At 47.6% G+C, this 22349-nt stretch overlaps 1 protein-coding gene across 2 annotated transcripts in view; it reads left to right on the top strand.

Moving 5' to 3' along the window:
• The first annotated feature begins 20351 nt into the window (after positions 1–20351).
• SCARA5 (scavenger receptor class A member 5) overlaps positions 20352–22349 on the top strand; it is a 126035-nt gene continuing 124037 nt past the window's right edge. For both annotated transcript variants that reach the window (XM_068974658.1, XM_068974659.1), the window contains exon 1: positions 20352–20466. In XM_068974658.1, the coding sequence (XP_068830759.1) occupies positions 20352–20466 (115 nt within the window). The remainder of the gene's footprint in view (positions 20467–22349) is intronic.

A 22349-nucleotide genomic window follows, 5' to 3' on the forward strand; every position in this document is an offset into this window, starting at 1 on the left:
AGTCCCCTCTCAAAGGCCCCCCTTCCTAATACCATCACATCATTGGAAAAGACCCTGATGATGGGAAAGATTGAGGGCAGGAGGAGAAGGGGACAATAGAGGATAACATGGTTGGATGGCATCACTGACTCAACGCACATAAGTTTGAGCAAACTCTGGGAGATAGTGAAGGACAGGGAAGCCTGGTGTGCTGTAGTCTACGGGTCACAAAGAGTTGGACACGACTGGGCGACTGAACATCAACAACAACACGCATTTCAATGCCCATAGAGCTTCACTGACTCCACACTCCGGAGTAATTGTTTCCTCCTCTTCCCAATAGAGAACTGTAGGCTGGTCACTGGGAAGTTTCTAGACTGAGAAATGTCAAGCCTGGATATATCATACTGATATCATACTGAAAACACATCAAGTGCACAGCAGGATGCTGGTGCCTGGTTGCCAGCCCACTTTTCCCTTCAGTTCCCAGAAAATTGACTGCCAGTCTTAGACTCTCAAAGGAGAAGGCTGAAGATGATCAAACAACATGAAAAAAAAAATCTTAAAGACAAATATTGGGGGTTCACTTGTAAAATAGTCCATCCAGATCACCCTACAGTGAAATCCTGAGTTGACCCATTCTTTCAAATAACTTTTTCAGTCTTCCACTCCTAAATATGAGACAATCAAGACTTTAGAGAACAGAACAATCTCTCACATAAGAGAATAAGGACAAAACGAACAGAATATAAGCAGCTCAGAGGCAACAGAGACAGTTATAAGGAGAAGAAAATATTTCTTAGAAGCCATCATTAATATCTTTAGGGAGACATGTAAAGATATTGCATAGACGAGAAAAGAAAGTTCTATGATAAAAATGTATCACAGAGTAAGAAAATCCTGGAAAAATAAAAAATTTGCTAGCAGAAATTTTTTAAGTTAAAGAGGATATTTGCAAGATAAATTCAAGGAAATATCCCCAAAAGTAGGACCAAAAAAAGGAGAAGATGGAACCTGGGAATTAAAAGCTAGGAAAATTGGAGAACTTGTCCAGAAAGTGCAACAACTGAATAAGAGTTTTGAAGGAGGAAAGGGGTGGGGGGGGGGGGGTGGTGCGGCTGGGAGGGAAGGAAATTGTGAAGGGAATAATTCAAGAAACTTTCTGAAGAATGTAGAACCTGAGATTTCAGACTGAAAGGTCTCATTTTGTGCCTGGAACAATGAGTACAAATTGGCCCACATCAACATTCATATTTGTAAAATTTCAAAGTCCTGGGGACAGAGAAAGTTTCAAACACCTCTAAAGAGGAAAGAAAGAAGGTCATAGGTAAGGATCAGGGCTAAGAATGGCTTTGAATGTCATAATATTGGAAGCTAACGATGGTAGAATGTCTTAAACATTTGGAGGAGAAAATATCTCAACTTGGATATAAAATGGGAATTTTAGGCCCAAACTATTAGTCGAGGGTGAAGGTAAAAGTAAACATGTTTTCAGCCTTGCAAAGTCTCCATAGAGGTATTCTGCCATAAATGTGCGCCACCGAACAAGGAAGAGAAAGGCCGGATAGTAAGAAAGAAGACGTTCCAACCTAAGAATGAGTCAAGGAGAAGCTCCAGGATTACAGTGAAGGAAAATCTCTGGATAATGTCCATGAACTAGGTGTAGAGATGTTTTCCGGGTGGCTCAGCAGTAGAGAATCCACCTGCCAATGCAGGAGACACAGGCTTGATCCCTGGGTCTGGAGGACCCCCTGGGGAAAGAGGTGGAAACCCACTTCAGTACTCTTCCCTGGGAAATCCAATGGACAGAGGAGCCTGGCGGGCGAGGGTCCATGGAGTCAGACATGACTTAGTGACTAAACAGCAGCAGCAAGTGTAGAGAGCAACTGGTCCACATGGAGCCAGTCAAAAAGTTTGGGGGGATATCTACAGGAATACGAATTGGTAGAATATCTTGTGTATTTGACTCTCTCTAGAAGAGATGAATGCAAATGATGTGGGGGAGACTGGAGATTAGAGAAGAATTCATGATAGATCAGTAGAAAACTACAGAATCAGAAAAATAAGATAATTATTCACTCTGGGAAAAATCAAATGATGTAGAAGAAAATTAAGAAATAATATATATTGCATGACTTGGCTGTAAACAGAACTGATGTACATAGTCAAATTAAACTGAAAATGACATTTTAAAAAAGCATGAGATGGCTCTACTAGGAGAGCAGGGGAAGAAATATTATTTGATGTGGGAGGTAAAGAAAGCTAATTCTTCTCTCCATAGTGGGAATGGATAATGCATAAAACAAACAAAAATCAAGAAATAGCAGTATAACTGTGTTATTCAGAAAGGTGGAAAGAAGTATAACAAACAACTGTAAAAGTTGAAATGGGTGCCTGTGGGAATTAGGATTTGGGTTTGAGCACTTAGGGATCTGTTGATTTTATAATAAAGCTATAGAACTATTATTAAAAAACTATACAAAATGCTTGCATAAAAAATAAAATGCATGCATACCTTTGATAAGTGTAAAATCTAAATTAAAGAAAACCTCCATTTTGCATGAGCTATGATATGTATCCAGTGCTTCAGGAAGGGGGACAAAAAAGAAATATATTCTGTCACTTGATGTTCTGATTCCTTCACTCTTTCCCTTCCTCACCCTTTTCTCTCCCTCCCCTTCCTTTTTTCCATTTATGTGACTCATTTTCCTCTCTTTTACCTCCCTCATTCTTTCTCAATTTCTCTTCAACTTCCCCCCTTTTTTTCTCCTTTTCTCTCTTTCTGGCATAATATGCAGCCAAAATATCTTTATTATTATTACTTATTATATTTATTGAAGATAATGTTTCCTGTTCTTAGTTCTTAATATGAAAAGCATGCATGGAATGTTCTTTCCTTCCCCCAGCCAAAGCAATCTAGGCAGAAAAATCAGTGTAAGTTACTTGTTAACAAGGCAGAGAAATTTTTCATGTAAAGGTGCTCATCAACTTGGGAGAGATGTCGGAGGTCTACACAGTTGCCTGGTGTAGGATACCCCCTGTGTGGTACTTCCATTAAGCACAGGTTACCCAGGCTCTGATTAAACAATGTGAAGTTTCCATCACAAGCCAGAACACCGAGATCCAAACAGCTGTTACGAATAAGAGCATCTATAAAAACCTAAACTTACGCAGCACTGTGGTGCATGTGAGATAGGTCACTCGGTTGTGTCTGACTTTTTGTGACCCTATGGACAGGCTCCTCTGTCCGTGGGATTTTTCCGGCAAGAATACTGGAGTGGGCTGCCATTTCCTTCTCCAGTGGATCCTCCCGATCCAGGGACTGAATCTCTGTCTCTTTCGTCTCCTCCATTGGCAGGGGGGTTCTTTATCACTAGTGCCACCTGGGAAACCCAGCGCTTCTGTATGTTGAATAGAAATCTGCCCCCCGTCCTTGGATTATTTAAAACAAAACAAACACTGCTCCCCATGACAGCTCTGCATGTATCTGCCAGCAGAAAACACATCCCCCTGAGTGATTTCTGCTCTGGGCTTAAGACTTCTCTTTCCTGTTGGTTTCTAGACCCTCCTCCATCCTAGTCACCCCTGTGGGCACCCACTACTCTTTCAGTAAGAGGCACCTTAGAACTGAGCGTGCTTCACCAGGTGGGAGCTCACTGATGTAGAATGCAGGTGCTGGCACCTCCCTTTTTCGGCTCACCAGACTTCCGTGGATGCAACCTAAGTTTTGAAATAGCTGAATATCTGTTTCTTTCGACCCCTGCTGGCTTACATCAACCTCAAAGTCATTTAAAAGCTTATGTGTTTTCCTTATGTGTTCCTGAGAGGCTTGCTACCCCATATCCTGTATGTAAACAGATGAGTTTCCCCAGCACTGCTATCTGTTTTACATTTATCCCACTAAGTCTCTTCTTCTGAGTTTTGGCCCCAATTTTCACCCTCTTTTGAGAATTTCCTTATGATTCACTTGAATGAACATGTTTGGCTCCCCATTACAAATTGCTCACATTAAAATTACTTCATCACTCAATTCCCAAACAAAATTTACATCATCTCAGCTCCAAGACAGTTCCTCTTCAAGTCCCTCACTTTGTGACCCATGCTGGGTCCGCCGGGAGAGTGACAAGGAGGTCTGGGCAAGCCCTACTCTTGGGTCTCTGGCCTAAGCACATGATGGGGAGAGGCACCCATGGCCTTCAGTGCCTAAAACCCTGGACCAGTGTCAGAAAACTTGAGCTGTCTCCTGTAATCCATCATCCCCACACCTTCTGGGAAATGAATGAACATGAGCTGAACACAAGGGGACGAAGCAGATGGTTGGGAGGATTCCATGCTGGATGCTGAGCAGGGAGCTCCATGAGGCGGAGGCCCTTGCTCCCACTGTCTCGGGACTCCGCGCCAGCTGTCAGCAGCTGGACACCAGAGAGAGAACCACATCATGATGGATACTCCATCTGTCAGGAGCTATCAACCCTGAAAAATGACAACAATGGCTGACACTTGCGAACTGCTTTGAGTTTTCAACATTCTTCTCCCTTGTAGTAACCCTTGCAGACAGGAAGGCCAGGGAGTAATAACCCAGCCTGACAGATGAGGAAACTGTAAGATTTGCAGAGGCTGGGAGATTTGTCCACACCCACAGCGCTTGGGAGTTGGAGGCAATGTCGAGTGTCCTGCCTCGGGGTCCAGTGTTTCTGGCAACTTTAAGCTGACTGTCAGGTCATCAATTAGTAAGTGCTGACCTACCACCTGCCCTGAGGCTGATGCTGGCTTAGATGCTTGGAGGAGTGACACACAAGAGTATCACACATGAACTCGGACCTCCGTGAGCTCAAAAAACCCTACAGTACTTTGTTCAGGGACCTCAGGGGGTGGGGCAATCCCTGAGCACAAGAGCCAACTGAGAGAAGAGGAAGGCGGAGGATACTTCCGGTGAGGGGCAGGGCTTGGGCTGGTCCTGCTGCGCTGGGAAGTCTGGGGCACAGGCTGAGGGAGATGGGTGTGGGTGGGGAGGGGTTAGAAGGGACTGGCCTCAGTGGGGATCAAGGTGAAGAAAACAGGATGGAGAGAGTGGCAGTCACTGGCCTTGATCAAGTGAAGGAGGAAACAGAACAGGCTTGAAAGCAGGACTCCATCTTGGGCCGGACTGTGGAGTTTGAGCTATATGCCCATTATCTATTGAAACGACATACCAACTGGAAAACCAGCACCCCACCCCACCCCGCCCCCGCCCCAATGAACAGCCCCAGGGCTCTCCATTGCAAAAGAATACCCTAATTATCTGTGTCACCGAATAGAATCATACATTCTATTATGCTTATTGGGGTATGACCACAGGCCTATTGATAATTGTTCACTGTTATCTACCTAGACTTAAGGCATATGAATCACGGGTTAACTTTGATTGTCAGGGAATTTGGGGAAGTGGGTTTGTGCATGTACACTTAGGGTATACAAGGTTTTCACAAAAACTGTTCGCGGTCCTTGCCTAAGAGGAGACTCTGCCTTGGGCCCGCTGGTGTGATAAACTGCACTCCACTATCGTGTGGAGTGAAACACAAGGAGGTGAAACCCACGCTTTAGGCGTCCAGCTCTCAAATATTTATCGGGCTCTGCCGCAGGCTGGTGTAGCAATGGCAGGTGGAGCAGGTAGGACAGGGTCTCCCCCCACCCCAGGAAGGGGACAGATAGGACTGAACGTCTCCTCCCCACACCCCAGTAGCATGAGCCATCTTCTATTCTTTGACACTTAGAGGAATAAGCCTTACAGTTTTCTGATGTTTGTTTTTATTTAAATTGTAAACAAACTCTTTTCACTACCTTAGCTCAGAATTTCCTTCAGCGTCAGCTGTGGAGCACTAGCCCTGTTCTCTGTGTGCACTTAAAAAGGGAGAAACCTTAATACTTCACCCCCCCACCCACTTGGGAAGGCACCATGCTCAATACCACCTTAAAGGCTCTGATAAGTCCTGCAATAAGAGGACACTTCTGGTTCGACCAGAGGACCCTATTTCAAGGGATTCCGAGGAAAATCTCATGAAACTACTGGGCTCACAGCCACTGTCCCATCCCATCTGGCCCTCACAACTGCCCTGTGAAAAGGGGTTATTATCTTTATGTCAGGTGAGCATACTGGGACCAACAGCTTAGTGCTTTGCCAAAGGACACTCACATGGGAATTCTCCGAATAAGGTCTAGACTCGATAATATGAATCTACAACTTTGTCCAAGTATAGTATTGGAATCATCTTTTAAAGATGATTATTGGATTTTTCTGATTAACAAAGTATACGTACTTTTTTTGGGGGGGTGGATACAGAAAATTGTGCAGGAAGAAATAAAAGTCACTACATGAAACCAGTCTAATGGCAGAAAGTGAAGAGGAATTAAAGAGCTTCTTGTTGAGAGTGAAAGAGGAGAGTGAAAAAGCTGGTTTAAAACTCAGCATTTAAAAAAGTAAGATCATGGCATCTGGTCCTATCACTGCATGGCAAATAGGGGAAAAGTGGGAACAGTGACAGATCTTATTTCCTTGAGTGCCAAAAATCCCTGCGAATGGTGACTGCCGCCATGAAATTTAAAGGTGCTTGTTCCTTGGAAGGAAAGTTACATCAAACTTAGCACATTAAAAAGCAGAGAGATCCCTTTGCCGACCAAGGTCTGTCTAGTCAAAGCTATGGTTTTTCCAGTAGTCATGTACAGATGTGAGAGGTAGGCCAAAAAGAAGGTTGAGCACTGAAGAACTGATGTTTCAAACTGTGGTGCTGGAGAAGCCTCTTGAGAGTCCCTTGGACAGGAAGGAGATCAAACCAGTCAATCCTAAAGGAAATCAACCCAGAATATTCATTGGAAGGACTGATGCTGAAGGTCCAATACTTTGGCCTCCTCTTTGACGCAATGAGCCAACTCACTGGAAAAGACCCTGATTCTGGGAAAGATTGAAGGCAGGAGAAGGGGACAATAGAGGATAAGATGGTTGGATGGCATCATCAGCTCAACAGACATGAGTTTGAGCAAACTCTGGGAGAGAGTGAAGGACAGGGAATGCTGGCGTGCTGCAGCTCGTGGGGTCACAAAGAGTCGGACATGACTGAGCAACTGAACAACAATAGAGGAGTGACGTGAAGCTGATCAGACACAGACTCTCCCAGAGGCCCGGGCTGATTCAGAAGCCCCCTTCCTCGGGTATATCCTTCCTTCCCCAACATTTAGCTCCTATGGGCAGGGGCAGTGAGGCCTGTGGCTGGAGGTGGTTGCTGCATTTCAGTTAAGATCAGATGGGTACTTTGAGATAAACAGTAAGATGACAAGCCAGAAAGCATTTATGCTATTGATCAAACAAACTTGTAGAAAACCACACAAGCCAAATTCCTACATCATTTCCTGTGTGTATAATAACTACTTTTTAAAAAAACTCTGCTGAACAAGACCTAAATTGATTCAATTCACTGTATAATTAAACAATGTTTTCTTTTTAAAAGGGTAAATGTAAATTCTGGGTTTTGAGAGATTATGTACTTTTTGTCAGGACATTCCTACAAAGCCTACAGTGACAGAGAAAAATAAACACTGGTTTGTGAACCATGGACAAGCTTTTTTTTTTTTTTGTATTTATATTTCACCTGAACCAGGTTAAAAGTTTTTATATTTCACCTGAACCAGGTTAAAAGTTTTTATATTTCACCTGAACCAGGTTAAAAAGAAATGAAGACCAAAGGTAAAAATTATAAAGCATATATTTTTTGTAGAGCAAGCCACAAATGAAATAATAAGATATCTAGATTGTCACATTCGTGGAGACAGAAAGTATAAATAGATCCTGGCTCCCAGGGACTGGGGAAGGGAGTAAAGGGTTATTTTTGATGGGAGTTTCAGTTTTGCAAAATAAAACAGTCCTGTAGATGGGTCACACAATACTGTGGATTTACCTAACTACTATGTATACTAATAATTAAAAAGTCAAGATGGTGTATTTTATATTATGTGTGGAAGTTTTAGTCGCTCAGTCATGTCCAACTCTTTGTGACCCCATGGACTGGGGCCTGCCAGGCTCCTCTGTCCATGGGATTCTCCAGGAAAGAATACTGGAGTGGGTTGCCATTCCTTTCTCCAGGGGATCTTCCTGACCCAGCGACTGAACCCAGATCTCTTGCATTGCAGGCAAATTCTTTACCATCTGAGCCACCAGGGAAGCCCCGTGTTATGCGTGTGCTGTGCCAAGCCACTCAGTCATGTCTGACTCTTTGCGACCCATGGACTGTAGCTTGCCAGGCTCCTCTGTCCATGGGGATTCTCCAGGGAAGAATACTGGAGTGGGATGCCATGCCCTCCTCCAGGGTACTGTAGCACAATTAATTTAATCCAAAAAATAAATTAGGTGCTTGGGATTAACAGATACACACTACTATATATAAAATAGGTAACCAACAAGGACCTACTGTATAGCATAGGGAACTATATTCATTGTCTTGTAATAACCTATAATGGAAAAGAGTCTGAAAAAGAATATACGCACACACATACATATATATCGATATGTTGTAGCCACACGTTCCAGAAAACAAACTCACTCAGAAGGACAATGAAGATAATGGAGTGCAATTTATTACTCTGGCAGGCCCAAGGCAGAGTCTCCTCTTAGGCAAGGACCCCAACCAGTTTTTGCGGAAATTTTATATACCGTAAGTGTATGTATACAAACCCACCTCCCCAAATTCCCTGACAATCAAAGTTAACCCGTGATTCATATGCCTTAAGCCTAGGTAGTTAACAGTGGACAATTATCAATAGCTCTGTGGTCATACCCCAATAAGCATAATAGAACATATGATTCTATTCAGTGACACAGATAATTAGGGTATTCTTTTAAGTGAAGGAGAGCCCTGGGGCTCTTCATTGGAGGGAGGGGGGCTGGTTTTCCAGTTGGTATGTTGTTTCCATAGTTACTGGGCACATAGCTCAAACTCCACAGTCCACCCAAGATGGAGTCCTGCTTTCAAGACAGAGCCTGTTCTGTTTCCTCCTTCAGATATGGCACGTGAGGGTATGTTCCTCGGTTCTTTGTCTCGTCACAACAAAGATCTGGAGTGACGGACATTAAAGCCCCCTCGGCGTGTCACAGCTCTCGGGTCTTGGATAGGCCGTGTTATAGCTCTCAGGTCTCAAAAGAACCATGTTATAGCTCTCAGACAAATCAGTGTTACAGCTCTATTTTATTTAGAAAATAGGAAAATCCATCTTCGAGGCGTTTTGATCCAAAGACGCGAAGAGAAGAGCACCCCAGTGCACAGGAGAGCGAGCGAGTGCGAGCTAGCTTTGGCTCCTCTCTTTCTGCTTCTCTCTCCCTGGGCCTGTCCTATGTAAATTGGGCCAGCCAGGAGTGTTGTTTTACCTGAGGTCCTCACTCTGGTCCTCGGACCTTCTTTTGTTCTATTTTCGCGGGCTTTTCTCTTCTTTGTCTTTTAGCCACCACCATTTTGGACTCCTTTTTCCTATTTTACCTCCCTAAGAGAGATATATATATATAAAACTAGATCACTGTGCTGTACACTGAAACTAGCTCAACACTGTAAATCAACTATACATCAGTTAAAAAAAAAAGTAAATTATAGTGAAGATATATGGAAAAAAAAAAACCCTAAATATATGATACGGGACCTTTAAGCTCCCTGGAGAAAGAGGATGATATGAGAAGAGCAGCGGCCTGGGTTTAACTGCTGTGCTCAGACTCACCCAAGTTGTTCCTCCTGCATTCTCTGTGCTCAGCCACACAGGCCTCGTCTGCCCCTTCAGGGCGTCCACTTTGTCTCCATTCTGGGGTCTGTGAATCTACTGTCTCTTGTGCCTAGAACACACTTTCAACCGCAGATCTTCACACAGTTACCAAGTCCAGGCTCATTCTGCAGCTGCATGATAGCATCCGTGACAGAGGTAAGGCTACTGTCCGAGAAGACGGCAGGCTAATATTTCAAAACAATCTTCCTACCGGGGTTTGGATGCCAGTTTCTTTTATGGATCCGAGACCAAGGAGGCGCAGTGAGGAAACGAAGTAGAAAGGCCATCAATCTTGCCAACAGGCTCCTAGAACGGCAAGCCTAGTGCAGGAGGATGTGTTAGTTTCTTCCTTCCTGCCATCCACAGGTGGATAGGGTTCTGAACAAAGGCACTTTAACAGTCAGGCAGAGGGGCAGGATTCTCTGAGGGAGGCCATTATGTATGATTATAACAAGAAAAGCAATGGAACGCAAGTCAAACAGTTCCAAGATGGAGTCAGAATTGACTTCTCCCTGCAACAACAATGCTCGTCGATGCAGCCCTCGCTGTTTGACAGGCACTGGTGTGGGCATTTGGTTGCATGAGTGAGCTGCCTTCACAGAGCTGGTGTTCCACAGAACATCAACAATACAGTAACAATCATCAGCAAGCATAAATTAAGTCTATGGGGTGATGAAAAAAAAAGGCCAAGCGTATGGAGAATCTCCAGGCAGGTCCCGGAGAGTGATTTTAAAGAGGAACCTTCGGGTCAGCTCTGCTGAGAGCGTGACATTTGAGAAAAGACTGGAAGGAGGCAAGAGTTCATCATGGAAACACGTGAATGAATCACTACACACAGATACAACAGTCAACACAAATCCATCAAGCAGAGACCTGCTGGTGTAAATGGAGATACACAGACAGCTGGGAATTCAGGCCTAGAGTCCAGGTTAGAAAAACAAAATTCAGACTAAGTAAGTATAGTTATAGGAGCTCAGCTTCACTGGTGATCAGGGAAATGCAAATTAAAACCACAGTTTGGGGCTTCACTGATGGTCCAGGGGCTAAGACTCCAGGCTCCCAGTGCAGGGGGCCTGGGTTCGATCCCTGGTCTTATTTTAGATCCTGCATGCAACTAAAAAGTCTGCATGCCACAGTGAAGATCCTGCAAGTTGAAACTCAGACCTAGCACAGCCTGAATAAATAATTAAAAAACAAAACACAGTATGTTTGCGTAGGTGCCTGCTCAGTTGTGTCTGACTCTTTGCAACCCCATAGATTATAGCCCACCAGGCTCCTCTGTCCACAGGGGTTCTCCAGGCAAGAATGCCAGAGTGGGTTGCCATTTCCTTCTCCAAGGGATCTTCCCAACCCAGGGACTGAACCCACATGTCCTGCATTGGCAGGCAGATTCTTTACCAACTGAGCCACCAGAGAATCCCAAAACACAGTATGATGCCTCCACAAAAGATAGATGTCACTAACACAGGCATGGGTGTGAACCATCTAAAACCCTCATGCTTTGCTGGAGGATGGTAAACTGGTACAACCACTTTGCAAAGTTCTTGGGCAACATCTACTGAAGCTGAACATGGGCTGCCCAATGACCCAGCAATTTCTTTCCAAGGCATATACCCAAGAGAAACGCACCCATTTGTTCACCAGGAGACATGCATGTGAATGGTCATGGTGGCACTCTTTAGAACAGTCAAAACCTGGAACTCACCCAAATGGCCATCCCCAGTAGAAAGGATATTCACACAGTGGAGGCCCTACAGTGGTGAGAATGAATGAGCTCCCAGAAAGGGAACAATCTGAAACATACTACTGAAGCTAGACTTATGGTGAATGACTCCATGTATGTGAAGTTCAAAAACCGGCAGAATCACCTATAGTGATGGAATATGGGATGGTGGTGACCAGTGTTGGGGGGGATTAGGGACCAGGAGGGCCAGAGAGGAACCTCTGAGGAAGGGTCTGTTCTGCTCTTGACTCAGGTGTTGGCTCCTATTCAGTTTGTGAAGAATGTACAAACTGGATTATGTTTTGTCCATTTTTCCTTAGCTATGTTAAACTTTTAAGAGGTTTATTTATTTTTTTTTTTTGGTTGGGGAAAAAAAGAATCTCTTGGGTGGAGGCGGGTTGAGGGGAAACAAAGTCAGGCCTGAGGGTGAAGGTTTGAGATTCACCTAGCCTGAAGCCATGAGGAACCGTTTGAGGGTTGCCAGGCTGTGATTCTCGGCTCTCAGACCTTCTCTCCCCCTGGACTGAGATCCTGAAGGAAGGGGCTAGGTCTAACTCATGTTTGTGAAAACATTCAGGATATGCTGCAAGAAGGTTACACAACAGATGTTTGTTGAATGAATAACTGAGTGGATGGAAGGAATTTCTACAGACGAAGAGGCTCCAGAGTAGAGGACCGCTGTGGATGTTGCGTCTGAGAGCCTAGCATTGTGACCTTCAGTTTCAGCATTGCTGGGTTTCTCCATATGAAAACTGAGGATGGTAACGCTCCACCTCCACCCTAGAGAGTTGTTGGGACAATCAAATGAAATCATTCAAAGAAACTGGGAAGCACTTGAGCACACTAATGGACCTCCCTGTCTTCCACATCCATAGATGCAGCTACTTCAGTTTATCCCACTCTCCTTCAGGGCAATCAGTTTCATAATACTGTCTGGGTGGAGAGATCCCTATTATAAATGCCTTCTATGGGGCTTCCCTTGTGGTCCAGTGGCTTGAACTATGAGCTCCCCATGCAGGGGGCCTGGGGGTTCGATCCCTGGTCAGGGAACTAGATCCTGAATGTAGCAACTAAGAGATCCCACAAGCCGAAATGAAGATTGAAGATCTTGCATGCTGCAACTAAGACTTGGTGCAGCCAAAAAAAAAAAGAGCAACTGGAACTCTCATATTCTACTAAAAATAAATAAATGCGTTCTGCGATTAAAAGGAAGCAAGCCATGTTGTGGACCATGCTGATTTCAGGTGACAAGAAGTTATCATCTGAGCTAAGAGCTGCCTATGAAGGACTCTCACCCACTCGAAATCTTGCCTCACAGGTCATTCCTATACTTAACGATGGAAAGCTCTTTGCTGTTTGGGTGGCTTTATTCATAAGAGACAAAGATTAGAAACAAATCATGCTCTGTGCATAAAATGAAATGTTACGCAGCCATAAAGAAGAAACAAGAATGAGCTACTTCTCCAGGCAACCATACAGACCACTCTTACCACTGGAAGAAGGGAAGTGAATCAGAAACGAACAAGGGAAAGGCACCTCCTCTTGCCTGAAGCTGAGTGTAAAAGGTTAAGCTTCATTCTTCCTGCAATTTTACAGCTTAAAGGTTCTACATCCACTCCTGGGTCTCACTTGCAGAGAACTCCATGTCTTTGTCATCAATTGCCAATGGTAAAGGAAGGCTCAGCCAAGAGCCTGGGCTGCACTGGGGTCCCCATTCTTCCCTTTCTCTATGGCCAGGGCACAGCAGTGTAGGAGTGTTAAGAAAAATTCTTTGTATCCTCGTACACTGTTGGTAGGATTGTAAATTGGTGCAACCACTATAGAGAACAGTAAGGAGATTCCTTAAAAAAACTAAACCTAGACTTACCATATTATCCAGCAATCCCACTCCTGGGCATATGTCCAGTAAAAACCAAAAACTCTAATTCGAAAAGATACATCCTCCCCAATGTTCACAGCAGCAGTATTTATAATAGCCAAGACATGGAAGAACCGAAATGTCCATCAACAGATGAATGGATAAAGATGACGTCGTGTTATGTGTGTGTGTGTGTGTGTGTGTGTGTGTGTATACACACACGTCCGTGTGATGGAATATTACTCAGCCATAAAAAAGAATGAAATAATGCCATTTGCAGCAACATGGATGAACCTAGAGATTATTATGCTAAGTGAAGTCAGAAAGAAAAGGACAAATACCATATGATGCCACTTACATGTGGAATATAAAACAGGACACAGATGAACTTATTTTTGAAGTAGAAATGGATTCGCAGACATAGAAAACAAATTTATGGTTACCAAAGGGGAACGGGAGTGGGGAAGGGATACATCAGCAATTTGGGACTAGCAGATGCATACTATATACAAAATAGATAAACAAGAAGGATCGGGGTGCTCTTTCTGCCCCTTTCTGATGCCTGTGTCGGAAGCTTTCTCTATCTCCTTTATACTTTAGTAAAACTTTAAAAACAACAACAACAAGGATCTACCGTATAGCACAAGGAGCTCCATTCAATATCTTATCATGTATAATGGAAATGATTCTAAAAGAATATATGTATAAATGAATCATTTTGCTGTACACCTGAACCACTGTTAATAAACCATACTTCAGTAAAAATAAAGAACGCTTTATTTCACATAAAGTAGGACATCACCAGGGTCTCACCAATCACTGCATTTATTGCTGATCAATACATCCTCTACAATGAGATGCTCGGAGATAACACTTTGAGCACATTTCCTGCTGTTTGTAAAATGACATTGCTAGGGACACTGATGACTTGATGGGTGACTGAAACACACTCTTTTTCATCAGAGGCAGTTAGGAGAGTGGTCAGGGGCACAGACTCTACAGTCACACTGCCTGGAGTAGAATCGAGCTCTGGCACTTGCAGACAAATCACCTATTTCCTCTGTCTCTTTAAAATGGGAATAATAGCAGTGCCTGGGCTTCCCTGGTGGCTTACTGGTAAAGAATCTGCCTGCAATGCCAGTGATGCTGGTTTGATCCCTGCGGAAGGGAAGAGTCCCTGGAGAGGAAATGGCAACCCACTGGAAATGGCACTCCAGTATTCTTGCCTGGAGAATTCCACGGACAGAGGAGCCTTGTGGGCTACAGTCCATGGGATTGCAAGCATCAGACATGACTTAGTGGCTAAACCACCAGCAATAGCAGTGCCTACCTGACAGGGTTGCCATCAAGGTTAAATGAGTTAATATACGAAAAGCACGTGGAATTGCCTGGCACAGGGAACATATGATGAAATGTTTTTCTCTCACTTCCCCTTTCGCCTCCTCCTCCTCCTCCTCTTTCTCCCCATCCTCTCCCCTCCTCCCTCTTCCTTATCCTCCAATTATAATTATCATCATCATTACGATATAATTGCTGCTTTTTCCAGTAAAACGGAGCCTCGGAGCCCCACACTGTAGCTGCCTCCCAGGGACGGTCAAGAGGCAGTTACTGACAATGACGAAGGCTTCTGTGACTCAGCTGTGGTTTGGTGGGATGCGGGGTAGAGCTGAGCCCTGGCAGACTGTTCTCAGGTACGAGGTCTGACGCTCCAGTGCTAAGGCTGAATTTGTAACCAAGAAACAGGCATATGTTCGTGAACGTGACCTTCAGCGCTCTGTCTCTGGGGTAGGAGGCGGGGGAAAGGCCACACATACAAACTGACCATGTACCATGGTTCAGATTGTTTTCAGAATTTCTCTGATGCTTCTCCCATCACCATCTCAACCTGAATGAAGGTAATCACCCCCTCAACATTTTGGTGAGAGCTCCTGTTTTTACACATTGAATATAGCTATGCTGAGGTTTACAGGTGTGTGGTCAGACGCTCAGTTGTGTCCCACTCTTTGTGACTGCATGGGCTGTAGCCAGCCAGGCTCCTCTGTCCAAGGGATTCTCCAGGCAAGAATACTAGAGTGGGTTGCCATGCCCTCCTGCAGGGGATCTTCCCAACCCAGGGATCAAGCCTGTGTCTCTTATGTCTCCTAGATTCTTTACCACTAGCGCCACAGTTATCTGTGTCCAAGCCTGCCTCTCAGCCTGGGTTGCGACCCCCTAAGGACAACAGCCTCCTCTCACTCACCCCTGTAGCCTAACCCTTGTACAACGTTGGGGCTCCAGAAACCCTGGCTTCCTTGATGAATTGCATTGAACCTGACTTTGGGAAGTTCCTTCAGCACCGTCAGAGTCCTCTTCTGAATCTCCCTGGTGTGGGCAATCTGTGTCCTTTACGGGTAGATACGCCTCCAAGAAAACACAGAACGTAGTAATCCTACCCCAAGTTTGGTGAATGAACTGAGCAATGCCAATTCTGTCCTATAAATAAATTTACAAGGCTGGGTTCCTTGCGCAGCTCCTAAGCCAGGTCTAGCTGCCATTCCGCTAGAAGCTTTCCAAAAAGTATCTTGAGCAGAGCCTTTAGAACAGGAGGGTGGAGTCCCAAGACCAAGACGCAGCAGGCATGCCTGTGTGAAGCTGTAATGCTGAGATTGGCCACTAGAGGGAGGATGCGTTCTAGGCCCCAGGGGAGCCTCGCAGTTGCTCCAAGAACTTTATAAAGCTTGGCGGCCAGTGCAGCTGCAGTTCACAGCTCAGTCAGTACCTAGCGGAGCCGCTGGTGCCTCCACAGAATATCTCGAGCGCTGCCCAAGGCTGAACGAGGCCAGACACCAAGACAGGGACTCCCACTTGGGCACAAGGTTGAGTCTTGCCTCCTGATCCTCCTGGAGAAGTGACCCCCGAGACCCTGGGCACCGGGCAGTCTCTATGACTCCGTCTGGATTCGGCTGGCTGTGGGGACAAGCTCTGAGGGGCTGCCTGGGTCTCGGGGTGGGGGCAGTGGCCAGCTCTCCAGCCACCATGGCAAATGCCAGGAACTGAGGGGACAGGTTCTGCAGCTTCACTGGGGGCACTCAGGTGAGTCTGGGCACTGACTGTCCTAGCACCTGGGCATGGCTTCCTAAAGGCAGCCGGAGGACACAGGGCACAGGTTTGGGCATCGCGTGGAGGTGCAGGTCCTGGGAGGGGAGGTCGTAACTGTCAGCCTGGGGGATCTGCCAGATTTTCATCCATCTGTCTGGGCTGGTGAGTGTGGGTATTTGGGAGCCAGAGAAAGTGATCGCCTTAGTGGCAACTCTGCCTGGCTTGTGTCAGAGCGCCAGAGCCTCTTCAGGGAGCAGATGGCACGGGAGACAGTCTCTCCACGTGTGTGGTGAATGTGTGTGCATGCGTGTGCCTGTGGGTGTGCCCAGCAGTGGAACGTAGGAAGGCAGAGCTTGTTTATAAACCATCTGCACCTCTCTAGTTCTGAGTGATGCTTCAGATGATCTGAGTACAGTTAGAGGAGGAAAGGGCTCAAAACCTCCTTAGCAATTCTCTCTCCAGAGAGGACCTTGTTCATGGTGATCCCTACCTGATTTTGAGGAGTTACGAGCCCTGTAGCATTAAATGCTGGAACCCAGCAAGGCTGGGGCCACCACCCCTCTGCAGGAAGAACTGATTGAGTCCTGCTGCTGCCTGGAGGGGGGCTTTGAGAATCAAGGTACGGCTCTCAGGTCTGGTCTGCATTCACGATTGCTTTCACAAAGGGGTCCAAATGGGATTGTTTCTGGGGCTAGCTAGGTGGGAGGGAGGCCGAGGGAACCCAGAGACCCCTGTACCAGGCTGCTTGGCAGGATCAGAAGATGCTGGGGGGCTGTGGGTGGTTACCAGGCTCCACCACCATCTCCCTACCTGCCCCATCCATACAGCCCTCCCATGTGCCCTGTTCCACATGAGACCCACAGAGACCTTGTAGCTGGGAGGTGTGTCCTCCCCATTGCAAAGGCTGAGGCTGGATGTGTTAGCTGACAGACCGAGCTCCCCGGGGATAAGATGTGGCGCCAGCTTAGGACCCCATGTCCTCTGAGCCCCCACTCCCCACAGGTCACTTTGGTGTCTACACCCTGCCTGGGTTTCCATGGCACTGGCCCCCTCCCTTCCAGCTCTCTTAGCTCCAGGGTCCCCACCTGGCCCTCTTCCCTGCATCACTGTGGGACCGAAAGGTGGCCTCTGAAAGGGACATGCATCCTGGCCAGAGCAGCCTCGTGCGGAGCCAATGCCCTGGGTGGGGTTAAATGCTGGAGGACCTCCTCTCTGACATTCTTCAGTTCCTGCTCCTCTGGGCTTCACTTGGCTTATCTTTAGAATGGGAAAAACGGACCAATGCCACCTGCCCCCTTGCAGTGCCCCTGGGAGGTGGGGAGCTCCAAATGGCGTAGGATCTGTACGGTGTGGGAGGAACATACTCCAGGTCATGCTCCAGGGGTGGGGGTGGAGGGTGGAGGCATTGCTCTATCATCACCACACTTGGCAGTCAGTTGCTCAGACTTGGCCCAAAGGCTATACAACCAATGATTGGAAGGTCTAAATTCCTGCCCCCCATTCCTCAAGAAAGAAAAACAGCACCAAATAAAACCTGGGGCAGACAGAAAGCTCTTAGGTTTCATTCCCCAGTAACAAACATTAGCAGAGTCGGCTGAGCACTTCCCATCTCAGCGTGCTCACATCTGGCCCCTCTCCCTCTCCCCCGCCCCCAGGCTCCAGCTCCACCAGCTGAGGGGTGGGGAAGGGGTGCTGGGAGGGGCCCGACAGACACATTCCAGATAAGGAGCCCCACCTTCCAGCTCTGGTCCAGGAGCTGATGGGCAGAGAGAGAAGGCGGAAAGGCAGATGGGGAAACTGGAGCAAGCCCAGCTCTGCACCTCCTCCCCTGGCACTCAGTGCCCCCACAGGCTCTGGGCGGCAGCTGCTGTTGCCTTTGGCAGAGAGCGGGTTCCCCCTCTCAGAGGAGACACTGGCCTCCTGCTTTGCCGCTCCCCAGGACTGAGGCCAGAGGGTGGGGTGCCGCACAGAGCGCTCGTGAAATGAGGGCGTGTCCTCTGTAGCTTAGCAGCAGTGGAGCAGCCTGGGGCCCCACCTCGAGGCCCTCCCTGGGTGGAGGACTTGGACGAATGACCGGCATGGAGGAAGGGCCCACAAGGTCTAGGAACACCCTGAGTGGGCAGGTGCATACAGGCGTAGGTGTGTACACGTGTGCAAGGCATGTGGCTTCTCATCACTGGAGGTCAAAAGCAGACACCCCATCCGTCCCTCCAGGGCCAATGGAAAGACAGGTGGATGGCCACTGTAGGCTCTGGCCTCCTCTTAGCCCTGAGGTCATAGGTCCCTGGAAAGAAAGGTCAGGTCATGAAAACAGGGGATTTGTGTTTGCTGCATCTGGCAGAGGGATCTAGCCAGCCTCTTCCTTCACAGTCCCGTTTACTGGAATGGGGGTTGCCTCTTCCCTTCAGTCAGTGGCCGGTGTCCCCTTCTGGCCACCTGCCAGGCCCTACCCCCTCTCCCAGTCGGCTCTCTTGTCCTCAGGGTCAAGTTGGCTCCATGCTGGGCCTAGGACCCACCCCACCCCACCCCCCATCCTCCCAGGGCACTTATCTTCCAAAGAATTCACTCTTTAAAAGTGGATTTTTTTGGTTCAATATCCACATAGCTATGGGCTTTCCTGGTGGCTCAGTGGTTAAGAATCTACCTTCAAAGCAGGAGACCTGGGTTTGATCCCTGGGTTGGGAATAGCCCCTGGTAGAGGGCAGGGCTGCCTGCTCTGGTATTCTTGCCTGGAGAATTCCAGGTACAGGTGAACCTAGGGGGCTACAGTCCATGGGGTTGCAAACAGTTGGACACAGCTTAGTGACTAAACAATAACAATCTACAGAAAGAGTATCAGAACTGAAAGTCAACATAAACTAATGACTGGAAATGAGCTAAAAGCAGAGAGTCATTTGTGAAATCACTGAGCGTCTATGCAGGAAAAGGATATCCAGTATTTTATGTAAATAAATACTTCATGATCCAGCCCCACAAATGAATTCTTCTGATTATACAAAGAACGCAAACATATCGTAGAAAACCCCCAAAACACAGAAAACAAAACTAAGCGCAAATCCCCACAAGCCCCACCAGATTCCTGTAACACGTCTCACCCGGAGAAACCCAGAACATCTCTGCATATAATCTCCCGTCGTGTACTCTGGAATGTGTAGATATGGCAAAATGGGATCGTGTGGTGCACGCTTGTGTAAACGGGGCTGGGTCATTTCAAATAGCGTGGCACTTCCCCATGTCGAGGGGGCATTCCGGGAATTCCACGGGGTCAACTCAAAGCCCCAGCCACCCAGGAGACCATCCGGACACCAGAGCCCTCTCCTGGTCTAGGGCTGTCCAGGCCTTGGTTTCTAGGGGACCCCACCAAGGCCTCCTGCTCCCCAGGCCCCCACGGGGGTCAATCCTGCCTGTGGCCTCCTGAACCCAGCTCCTCTGACCATGCCAGCCCAGCCAAGTTTGGGAACAGTTCTGGTTCTAGCTATGTTGGCTGGTGGTCTCTATACTCTGTTTCATGCCTAGTTCCCCACCATTTCCAACACAGAGCAGAATCCCCAGTCTCCCTACTGTGCCCAGGACTCTAGAAGCTTGGAGAGTATTCTGTTTGGGTCAGGAGGTTTGGCTCCTTCCGGCCCCACCTGGCATGGCCCCCGGTGCCCTCCCCTGCCAGCTCAGGGCTCCAGCCCCACCCAGAGATATGAGAGGGAGAGGATAGATCCCATGGTCAGAAAGGTCCCCAGGACTGTGACCACTCCAAGCCAAGGAAATTGAGGAAGGGATTGGGATCCTGGTGGCTGATGCCTGCCGATGAGGAAGGGTCCCTGTGTTCAGGCTCGAGGTCGTCATGGTGATGCCTTGCTCTACAGATTCATTTCCATCTCCAACTACAGCTTTTACTCTCCCCCACCCCCATATCTGCTCTCTCCTCTCCTGTTGCAGGACGCGATGGAGAACAAAGCCATGTACCTGCACGCCACCGTGAGCGACCGCGACTCCAGCTCCATCTTTGAGGAGCCCTTTGATGGCAGGAGCTTGTCCAAGCTGAACCTGTGTGAGGATGGTGAGTGCCGTGGGCTCGGTCTTGGCTGTGAGGTCAGCCCTGCCCACCCCCACCCTCCTACCCCACCCCACACCGCCGCCTAATACTGCATAGGTTGAACTTTGTGCTTGGAAAGGTCTTTTCTCATTCATGCATCTCAACACATCTATGTGACCACAAAATGAGACCCATTTCACAGATGAGCTAGTGGACTCTGAAAAGCATTAGGCATCACATAGCTCAGGCTTCCCTGGTGGCCCAGGGTTAAAGAACCCTCCTACCAATGTAGGAGACCCGAGTTTGATCCCTGGGCCAGGAAGATCCCCTGGAGAAGGGACTGGCAACTCACTCCAGTGTTCTTGCCTGGAGAGTCCCCTTGGTCAGAGGAGCCTGGTGCGCTACAGTCAACAGGGTCACAAAGAGTCTGATGTGACTGAGCAACTGAATGACAACAATCATGCAGACCATCAGTCACAGAGCAGCCCCAGCACTGAGTCCCCTCACTCCTAGCCCAGTCCTTTTGCCTCTCTGCCATCCTCTCCTCTTCAGTGAGGCTGCGGGCATGCAAAAGGCAACTGAACCAAGAAGCCCAGACCCCTTCCGGTGACAGATCTTCAATCCGCTTCCCAGGGCTTTTGCAAGGAGGGATGCACCTCTCCAAGGTGCTCATCCTCCCCCGAGACTAAGGCCCCAGGTCATGGCGCAGAAAGGGACTCCCTCTCAGTGCACGGCACTGCATCTCTGGGGGCTAAAACCCTGGAGCAAATGGATGCAGTGTCCTCCTGAGGAGCTCAGAGCATCTCGCCAACAGCTGACTCCTCTGCATCCAACACAGAGCTCCACACTGAGTAGCTGCTTAATAAATGCTTGTTGTCTGAATGAACACACTCCTCTTTGCAGTCAGTATAGGAGAAGAGAGCTTCATCCTCACTTCAACGATGAACTGAAGGAAACTCACGTGAGAGTTTTGTGAAGCTTTGTGATCAGTGAGATGGAGACTGGCTATCTCAGTTAGGCTTCCCCAGGGAAACAGAACCAGTATGATGTCTACACTTATGAAGAGACCGATTATGAGGAATTGACTCACCTGGCTATGGAGGATGGGAAGTCCCATGATCTTCCCTCTGTAGGCTGGAGATCCAGGAAAGCCAGTGGTGTAGTTTACTCTGAGTCAGAAGGCCTGGAAATCAGAGAAACCAATGGTGTCAGCCACAGTCTGAGGGCCAGAGAGGATGAGATGCTATGTCCCAGCTCCAGCAAGCAGACGGGAAGTAAAAAGCCAATCCCGCCATCTTTTGTTGTATTCAGACCCTCCCGCCCACATTGAGGAGAACAGTCTGCTCTGATTCTACCAATTTAAAAGCTAATCTCATCCAGGAACACCCTCAGAGACACCCAGAATGTTTATTCTGGGCATCCCACAGCCAACCAAGTTGACATAAAATCAACCATTCCAGATGCCTTTATTCAAACTTTCTCTCGAGCGCTATGTTTCATTGTGCTCCACTCTGCCAGCTGCCTTTGTCTTGAAATTCCTCAAAATTAGAAATGACTCCTCATTCAGCCCCATCTTTGCTCCCACCAGGTGCTGAGAGCAGGGAGGGAAGATGGGTGGCTCAGGCAGGGATCGGGGATTGTCTCAGCAGGGAGAGGAGAGAGGAGATCTGGGCTCCTATCCAGGTGGCGCTAGTGGTAAAGAATCCATCTGCCAATGCAGGAGACATAAGACACTCCAGTTTGATCCTTTGGTCAGGAAGATCCCCTGGAGGAGGGCATGGCAACCCACCCCTGTATTCTTGCCTGGAGAATCCCAGGGACAGAGGAGCCTGGCGGGCTACAGTCCATGGGGTCTCAAAGAGTTGGGCACGACTGAAGTGACTTAGCACGCACACACCTGCCCTAGT

The sequence above is a fragment of the Capricornis sumatraensis genome, chromosome 6, assembly GCF_032405125.1.
Source record: "Capricornis sumatraensis isolate serow.1 chromosome 6, serow.2, whole genome shotgun sequence".
In the NCBI taxonomy this organism is placed as follows: Eukaryota; Metazoa; Chordata; class Mammalia; order Artiodactyla; family Bovidae; genus Capricornis; species Capricornis sumatraensis.